Genomic DNA, 9,869 nt, shown 5'->3' with positions numbered 1-9,869 from the left:
CCAGATTGCTTACAGTATCAGCCTTTATACCTAGATTTATACCTAGAAAATCTAGAAGCCAAGGTAAGTCATGAGGTAGGCTGTTTTCCTTTTTCCTATGGCAAATCATAGACTTGATTTTGGCATATGGTGTTAGATAATGGTCTATGCCCAGTTTCTACCATACTATATTCCAGTTTTCCCAGCAGTTTTTGTCAAATAGTGAGCTCTTGTCCCAAAAACTGGGGTCTTTGGTTTTATCAAACAGTAGATTACTATAGTCATTGACTGCTGAGTCTCGTGTACCCAATCTATTCCATTGATCCACTACTCTATTCCTCAACCAGTACCAAGTAGTTTTGAGGACTGCTGCTTTATAATACAGATTAAAATCTGGTATGGTTAGGCCACCTTCCCTAGCATTTCTTTTCATTAATTCCCTTGATATTCTGGACCTTTTGTTCTTCCAAATGAATTTTATTACTATTTTTTTCTAGCTCTATAAAGTAGCTTTTTGGTAAATTAATTGGTATGGCACTAAATATATAATTTAATTTAGGTAAAATTGTAATTTTTATTATATTAGCTCAACAAATTCTCTGTTTTATTAAAAGAATACAAATTTTGCTACAGTTTATAATATCTTGCTTATGTGAAATGAGGTTTTTGAGTTGCTTGAAAGGCAAAGGTATCAGCATCAATTACTGGTTGCAAAAGAATTACAAATAGCAATATCATCAATGAGACATTGTTTTGAGAAATTTAGCCCTGAAAAAATGAGGCTACTTATCACATTAATCATAGCAATATGGTTATTATTTGCAGAAGTTGTAAGTATGAAAGTTTTAAAGTATTTTATCAATAAATATCTATTTCATGTAATTTTTGGTTATATGTTTGATATTTGTGAGTTTTACAAAGTAACAATAATTTCTTCATTTTATTTGAATACTGTATGAGCTATGAAATAATGTGTGCAGATTGCTTTGTGAGAAAGAAATGTAATATTTTTGGATGAAAAAGGATTAAATTTGCAAGGTCTAGACCAGAAGTGTCAAACACATGGCCTGCATACTTCCCACAACACTCCTGAACCATATTAACATTTAATTGGGAAGTATTTAGCAAAATAAATAAAGCCCCAATAAAATATAGATAATATTACATTTTAAAACCAAGTCCACATGTGGCCTGCTTGGGTCCTTTAATGGCCCATTTCTATTTGAATTTGACACCACCAGTTTAGATGATCTAAGTTCCCAAACAAAGGCTCATCTCCTGGTTAGAGACTCCTCTGATTGACTCCGTGGATAGTGTCTTACTATGTCATGGTTGGTACCACAAGGTACCATAGATACCATCTAGTTCATTTCCTCAGGTCATTTAAAAGAGAAAGACAGTGAGGGAGAAAATAGAAAGTTTTCTGTCATTTAAAATCCTTCTAAAGCTCCTCTCTACCTTACCAATATTTTTATGCTTTCCTCCCCTCCAATCAGTCTAGGATCCAGTCACACTGGTTTGCTTGCTATTTCATATACACAACACTACATCTCTCTGCTCTAGGCCAGTGGGTTGTCTCACCCTCATTGGCTCTGCCTCCTCTGCCTCCTGGCTTCCTTCAAGACCAAGCTCAATATCCACCTTCCACAGGAGGCTTTTCCTGAAATTCCACTGCTAGTACTTTCCCTCTGAGATTGCCTTCCACTTTTACTGAATATATTTGTATGTATGTAGTTATTGGCGTGCTCTCTCCTTCATTACAATGCATGTTCCTTGAGGGTGATAACCCTGTTTTTGTCTTTGGCACAGTGGCATACAGCAGGTGTTTAACAAATGTTTGTTGATTGATTTGCTGAAAGTTACATAGCTAAGGAGCAGAACCAGGATTTGAATCAAGAGCTTGACTCTAAATTAGAGACAAAGAAAATCTAGAAGCTAAGGTAAGTCATGAGGTAGGCTGTTTTCCTTTTTACTAAGGCCAATCATAGATTTAAAGATTTAATCACAGATATTAAATCTGCATTTGACCATAGATGTTAAAGTTAATAGAGGAAGGGGAATGGGACAAGCATTTATTAAGTACCTACCTACTATGTACTAGGCACTGTTCTAAGTGCCTACCTACTGTGTGCTAGGCACTGTTCTAAGTGCCTTACAAATATCTCATTTGATCCTTACGTCAACCCTAAGAGGGTCACCTAGTTCATCACCTTCTTTTTACAGGTGAGGAAACTGAGGCTCAGAAAGATGAAGTGACTTGCCTATAGTTACACAGCTAGTAGGGGGGAAAAACAGGATTTGAACTTAGATCCTCTGACTACAAATAATGTTTGAAGTGGCTGTCACGGAAAAATAGTCTCAAGGAGTCAGATTCTCTCATGGTACAATACCTTCTCACATTCCTCCCCTCCTTCTCCCCTGCCCATTTAGTTCAATTCAATTCAATACAATACACAATATGCAAAATCTTGTATATAAAAGTGACACATTACCTGTCCTCTAGGAATTTCTGACCCCATAGAATGGGATAAGACATTGGCACAAGTCTATACGATAAAAGGACAACAGAGACAAAGGCAAAGGAGAGCTCCATATGAAATACCAGGAGGAATCTGAGATGGGAGAAATCATTTTTACCTTCTGAGAGGTAGAATGAGGGGGAATCATGGAGGATATTACATCTGAGTTAGGTCTGTGAGAAAAGGAGTGGCTGTACCCAATGGAGGTGATTATGGAGTTCAGGGGCAGTACAAATGAAGGCATGGAGATAGGGTAGGATAAGAACAAAGTACAAGGGCACAGCCCTGTTTGACTAGGATATGGAACACATGGTAGGGAATAGGGTTCCATAGCCTTCACCAGATTGCCATAGGGGTCCAGGACACAAAACAAGGACATGATAGGTAGGGTCCCTGTAAGGGTTATGGGATTTAAAGATCTTCCATGCCCCATTGGACTTGCTGACGTAGCAGGAAGGGGCGGAGCAAGAGGAAGCGGAAGCCAAGCTAGCGTTCCTGCGTTGGCTGGCGGTGGTGGTGACGGCGGCAGCAGCAGAGGCAGTGGCAGCACGAAGCCCTTTTTGAGTTAGGACTGCTAAGGACTTTCTGCTAAGGACTCCTGCTGAGGACTGCCAGGGGCCGGAGCTGCTGGGAGTGCACTTCCAGGACGCTGGGTGGTTGCTGTGAGTGGGGAGAGGAGGACCTTTGCCGGAGGTAGCCTGTTCTGTTTTAAAGGCTTGAAAATGTGGGTGCTTTCTACTTTATCTACCTGTGCCAATATCATAACTACTCTGATGGCTTTCACTTTCTGGTTTTGGGACTCAGTCTTTTGGTATCTTAATAAATTTTCTAGTTTATTTCCTCATATGGCAAACATGACGTATTTTGTAATGGATAATTATATCAGCATATTTGTAATCTCTATAGGCATTGTGAATATGGCATTGCTGATACAGTCCCCCAGATGTTCCTTTTTGTACATGACATTATGCTAATTGCATCAATCCCCCAAACATTTCAGAGCCTTCTAAAGGAGATGTGTGATCACTCAACAAAATTCAAGCTAAGTCTCCACAAGACAAAGTAAGCAGATGAAAAATGTCTATTTAGGCCAAACAATGGTATACATCTTGGGCATGAGTAGGCTGCAGCATATTACCAATGGAGAAGTAAGAAGAAGAAGCATCATGAACATATCATCAGATGGCTGTATGAATAGAAAAGGATTTGGTCTGGTCCCATAGTGAGGGAGGGTAACAGATGGGCCAGCCACCAGCTTCACTGATATCCATGTAGTGTAAAGACATCAGGACGAAAACTTCTGCACACAGAGCAAACTGCCTGGGACAAAAAGATTCAGGGACAGCTAGGTGGCGCTACAGTGGATAGAGTGCTGAGCCTGGTGTCAGGAAGACTCACCTCCCTGAGTTCAAATCTGGCCTCAGACACTTACTAGCTGGGTGACCCTGGGCAAGTCACTTCTCCCTGTTTGCCTTAGTTTCCTCATCTGTAAAATGAGCAGGAGAAGGAAATATCAAACTACTCTTTGCCAAGAAAACCTCAAATGGTGTCACCAAGCATCAGCAATGACTGAAGAAACTGAACACCAACAACAAGAACAACAATGGGGTAATAGATATAGAGCTAGAAAGGAACTTGGAGGCCAGATAGTTCAGCCCTCTTAAAACACATTGTGGTCTGTGCTGGAAGATAGATAGTGCTTCTGTCCCTGGATGGAGCACAGCTTTCATGTCATAGGATCATAGGATTTAGAGCTAGCAGAGACTGTAAATGTATTTTGACAAGTCAAGTCTTCTTCCACATTTCAACTGCTTTCTTGACTAAGTCTAGTCCATTGCCAATCATTTCCTCCTTTGTGTGCCTAAGCACTTCTATGTAATGTGCACTAAATTGTCTTTGGCTCACTTTAGATACCAAATGATTTCTCATAAGTTTGTCTGGTCTTCCAAAATGCTCCAAAGTCAGGGAATTTTTTTTTCTGTCTTTTGTTCCCATTTATAGTGCTAGTACAGTTCTGCTTGGGTACATTGCCTTATTTCTGTTGGATTGGTGTGATTTTGATGGCTCTTGTTACCTAATCCTTGTGTCAGAGGTTTCATCCTAGATCAGAGGAGCTGGGTACACTTTGGGGGGCTTCTCAATTCTCTCATCTTCACCTAGATGAATGGGAACTTCAGTATTCAATGTTCTCTCATCAGAGTCTAGCCTTTAACTCCCCTAACAAGAACAAAGGTTCACAAGGCTAAAAACATGGATTCATTGACAGGCCAAGGGAAACAATTAGAACTCAAATCAGAGCCCACAGAAGATAATAATACCTGTCAGGCAGCAACCCTTCTCTGGGAACTGATATAGTCCCAAGGAACTTGCAGAACACAATGGCTGGAGCTTCTACTACACCCATCTCCAATGTAGTTTTGTAGCCAATGCCTCCTATCCAGTCTATCATGGCCTCTCTTCTAGCTGAATCCCTCCATGTCGTTCTTTTTTTTTGTTTTCTTTTTTAAAAATTTACTTATTTACTTTTAGTTTACAACATTCAGTTCCACAATCCACAATTCCACAATTCCAAATATACTCCCTCTCCCTCCTCCCCACCACCCCATGGCGGCATGCAATCAAATATAGGATCTGCAAATACATTCATATTAAACATTAGTCAAGTTGTAAAGGATTATAACTAATGAAGTGAATGATGAAAAAGAGGAAACAAAACAAAACAAAAAAAGAGAGAGCAAGTAGTTTGCATCAATCTGCATTCAGACTCTGTAGATCTTTCTCTGCATGTGGATATCTCTTTCCATCATGAGTCTTTTGGAGTTGTCTTCTGATCTTGTATTGCTGAGAGAAGCCCAGTCTATCCCTCCATGTCATTCTACTTGCACATTTCTTTGGCTCCCAGAAGATGGAGGCCAACACTCTTTTCTGTTTGCTCAGTCTGGTTTTAGAGACCTTACTTAGCTTCTCCTGGTAGATTTCCTGTTGTTATCTCTCATCACTCTCCTTTGACAGCCTTGTTGTCCTTCACAATGAGATTTTTCTTCATACTTGTCTGTCAGAAACTAAGAGGCTCTCTTCCCTTTTCCTCACCCCACCCCCATATCTAACACATATCTAATACAGTATACACAAGAATCCTGCTCCTGAGGAATTTGCACTGAATGGTGGCCACATTCTTTCTTTTTTTTTGGTGATGGTGAATTTAGCCTTCAAGATTACACCTTCCAAGGGGTGGCCAGGTGGCTCAGCAAGTAAGAGCACCGGCCCCAGTGTCGGGATGACCTGGGGATTGAATCCGGGCTCAGATACTTAGCACCACACCCAGAAATAACTGCCCATGTAACCTTGAGCAAGTTACTTAACCCCAATTGCTTTAAAAAAAAGATTACACCTTCCTCCATGTTGAGGCTTAACTCCTTACCCATCCCAGCTAACTTTGTGACTCCTTCCAGCTCCTTCTTCCTGGAGCATTAGCTAGGGAGTCTGACTCCTGGAGCAAAGATAGTTGAGAGAGGAAGCTATTTTGTATGTACCTAGCTATTTAAATGTCACTTCCTTATTATAATATAAGTTCCTTGAAGGCAGGGACTGTCTTTGCCTTCCTTTTTATCACTAGTTCTTGCCATAATTCCTGACCCAAGTAAGTAGTTAATAAATACTTGGCTACTTCCTATATCATTATTCATCCCAGCACTACCTGAGAATGACACTATCCCTACCCCTAGACTTAATATGGTATGTAGAAGCACATTCCCCTCGCTGTTGCAGCAGCCTTTCCCAGAAAGACCTGAAACCCTAAAGGATTCAAAGTCAGAAAGAGTTCTGGTTGCCATCCCTTAAGCACTTGTCCCTGATGTGTGCTGTCTCTCTGTCCAGGGCTGCATCTGGTGTGGAGGAACAATATCTCTCCAGTAGACCCTATCTCTTCCTACTCTCTATCTTAGGACCAAACCACCAGGGACTTGACTTTTCCTTCCCTTCCATTCCTTGGTAGAAAGCTACTTTGGGGAGAAAGCATATCCTTCCATCCTAGATAAAATCCTAGTGCCCCTGACCTGGTTATAGTATTACCTCTTTCATTCACATCTTCTTGTGATTTCTTCAGTCTTTTGTCCTGGGAGGAAATCTCACACAATGCTGTGCAGTTTTCCAAACTATTTGGAGTATAGGGGAACAAGTAGGAAAATCTGATACCGGTCTCCTCAAGCCAGTATTCTACTGAAGTCGCGCAGAGTGATATGTGAAAAAGGCACATTTGTTCTTGAGGTTAAATCCTGGTCTCATCATTTGGTAGCTGTGTGGCCTTGACCAAGTCATTTTCATTCTTTGAACTTCAGCTTCATGTGATTCATTGATACTGTGCCTCAAAAGGGTCTCCTATAATCCTCTGTTTTCAAATGACTAAAGAATAAGAAAATTATTGTATTGTTCAGAGGAAAAAAATGAATGTAAATGTTCGATTAGAACAGGAAACAAAGGTGATCAGAGCAGGAAGCTAATGAAGAGATAATCCAACCATTCCATTTTACAGATGAGTCCACTGAGGCCCAGAGAGGAGAAGTAACTTTCCCAATTTCATATAGAGAGTTAGTAGCAGAGCTAGTACTAGAATCTGGAGCTCTTGACTCCCATTAGGACTTTTTACTATGCCAGGTTTACTGATACCATGCTTAATAATCCTGACACATCAATTTGTCTGTCACAGATAAAGGTCAGGCCATTAGCTGGATGATCTTCCATGGGAAAGTTTAGTTCAAGACTCTTTCCTCCTAGTTATTTTTCTCAAGGCACCTTTAACATCTTTGTTCCTTAGGGTATAAATGAGGGGGTTCAGCATAGGGGTCACAACTCCATAAAACACAGAGATAATTTTGTCCTGATCCTGGGATTCTTTTGACTGGGGTTTCACATACATGTAGATGGCTGTCCCAAAAAAAATGGCCACCACGGTCAAGTGGGAGCTACAGGTGGAGAAGGCTTTGAGCCTGGCCTCTGTGGAGCGGATCTTCAGCACAGCTATGACAATGCGGATGTAGGAGATGAGGATGAAGCTGAAGGGCAGTGGCAATGTACACACACTGATGACTAGACCCAGGATTAGATCTGTGAGGGTGTCTGAGCAGACAAGCTTCAGCAGGGCCTGGATCTCACAGGTGAAATGGTTGATGACATTGTGCCCACAGTAACGGGCTGGAATAGCAATAATTGGCATTACAGCTAAGAGGAAGGCACTGACCCAGGTGCTTATGGCCATCTGCAGACAAACCCGATTGTTCATGATGAGGGTGTAGCGTAATGGATTGGAAATGGCAACTAATCGGTCATAGGCCATGACAGCGAGGAGGAAACACTCTGTCATCCCAAGGAAGAGGGAGATGGTCATCTGGGCGTAGCAGCTGGTATAGGAAATGGTAGGGAAGTCTCTAAAGCCATTGGAGAGCAGGTGAGGAACAGAACTGGTGGAGTAGCAGACATCAAGGAAGGACAAGTTGCTGAGGAAAAAATACATGGGGGTGTGCAGCTGTTCCTCAAATCTGACCACGAAAATGATGACACCATTACCCACCAGTGTGACTGAGTAGATCATGACCAGGGCACAGAAGAAGGCAATCTGGGCTTTGGGGTGATTAGAAAGACCCACCAGAATGAATTCTGTCACTTCTGTGGTATTAACACTGGTCAGGCTCTCCATTGTATTCTGTAAGAGGAGAAAAAGAATAAATTCATTTCAATGCCTTTCAACTATTTGAAGGGCCATCAAATGAAAGAAGGACCAGACACATTCTGTCTGGTCCCAGAGAGGAACAGTGGGGGTGGGGTAATCTTCAGAGAGACAGGCTTCCACTAAATATCAGGAAAATCTTCCTAACATCCAGAACCATTCAAAAGTAGGAGAGGCTACCTTGAGGGTCCCCCCTCATTGGAGGCTGGATGACTACTTCTTGGGGATGTTAGAGAGGAGATTCTGGGTCAGGTCATGTGATTTTCAAATTTAATTCATCAAATCTTAGAATCTTGGGGTATTAAGGAACCTAAGGGGCCTACCCTTTATCTGAAACATTCATTCCCTTTATAAGATCTCTGACAGGTAGTTATCAAATGTTTATCATTTAAAGACCACCAGTGGTGGGGGACTCACTATCTCATGAAGCATTTATGAACAGCTCTGATTTTTCAGAAATTCTCTCTTAAACTGAGCCAAAATCTTCCTCTCTGTAGCTTCCCTGTCTGTTCTGGTTGTGTCTTTTGGAGCTGAGCCAAAGAATTCTAATCTCTCTTCTATATGAAAATCCTTTAAATATTTGAACACAGAGATCAAGCCACCCTAATAAGCCTTCTCTTTCTAAGACAAACATCCCCGTTCCTTGAACACTTCCTCTTATAGAATGATCCTAAGCCCCCTCACCATTCAGGCCACCCCCTCTGAACGTGTTCAGTTCAACTAGCATTTATTAAACACCTACTACACCACATCCTAGAAATTCGATGCCATTACCATCAGAACACTGGAGAGATGGAGCACATCGCCTTCATATCTCTCAGTCTTTTATCCTATTAAGGATCTGAATTTGCTGCCAAAGATCCAGCTATGCCCAGGGAAGGTACTGTTTTAGTAGCTACTTTGCTTCCCCAAGCCCACCAGTGTTAGTGGCACCAACTGGTCTTGTCACACAGACTATTGCTGTGGATGGTCTTTCGTTGAACTGCTTCATGGTTCATTATTAAGGTTTGTAGGTATTTTGCTGTTATTCAGTCATTTTTCAGTTGTGTCTGACTCTTGGTGACCCCATTTGGGATTTTTGTGGCAAAGATACTGGAGTGGTTTGCCATGTTCTTCTCTGGTTCATTTTACAGATGAAAAAACTAAGGCAAACAGGGTGAAGTGAATTGCCCAGGGTCACCCAGCTAGTAAGTGTCTGAGGTCAGATCCGAACTCAAGAAGATGAGTCTTCCTAAATCCACTGAGTCACCTAGTTGGAGGTATTTCATGTTGGTTTTTGCCTATTTAGTTTCTGTTCTTGAGTATAGAAGTAGCAAGTCTTCCAGGAACACTTGAGTACAATTTCTGTCTTCAATGTACTGACTGTGTGGCCCCGGGCAAGTCACTCCAACCCTCACTGATTTGAGCAATTCTTTAAGACTGAAAATTGTGAGAAAGTGCAGACCTTCATTAGGACAGAGAGATACCTTACCTGGGAGTTCCTTATACCAATGAAATCATAGGTTCAATCCCTAACTCTACTGTGTACAGGGCCCTGTACTAAATACTGAGATTACAATGATAAATATGATATAGACCCTTCCCTCAAGGAGTTTCCAGTCTAATTGGGGGAAGGGCAGGGATGACATGAACACAAAGAACTATTATAG

General features: G+C 41.4%; 1 protein-coding gene across 1 annotated transcript; it reads right to left on the bottom strand.

The window, feature by feature from the left end:
- Positions 1–7,251: 7,251 nt before the first annotated feature.
- LOC138150571 (olfactory receptor 13H1-like) lies at positions 7,252–8,190 on the bottom strand. The gene has a single exon (XM_069073997.1). It carries the CDS (start codon positions 8,188–8,190, stop codon positions 7,252–7,254), a length of 939 nt encoding a protein of 312 aa, XP_068930098.1.
- Positions 8,191–9,869: the final 1,679 nt, after the last annotated feature.

The sequence above is a fragment of the Petaurus breviceps genome, unplaced genomic scaffold (genome assembly GCF_028583685.1).
Source record: "Petaurus breviceps papuanus isolate PSGF00001 unplaced genomic scaffold, PetGlider_PUasm1.0 90881, whole genome shotgun sequence".
Taxonomy (NCBI): Eukaryota; Metazoa; Chordata; class Mammalia; order Diprotodontia; family Petauridae; genus Petaurus; species Petaurus breviceps.
The sequence above is the reverse complement of the archived record's forward strand: the minus strand, read 5'-3'. Positions and strand labels throughout refer to the sequence as shown.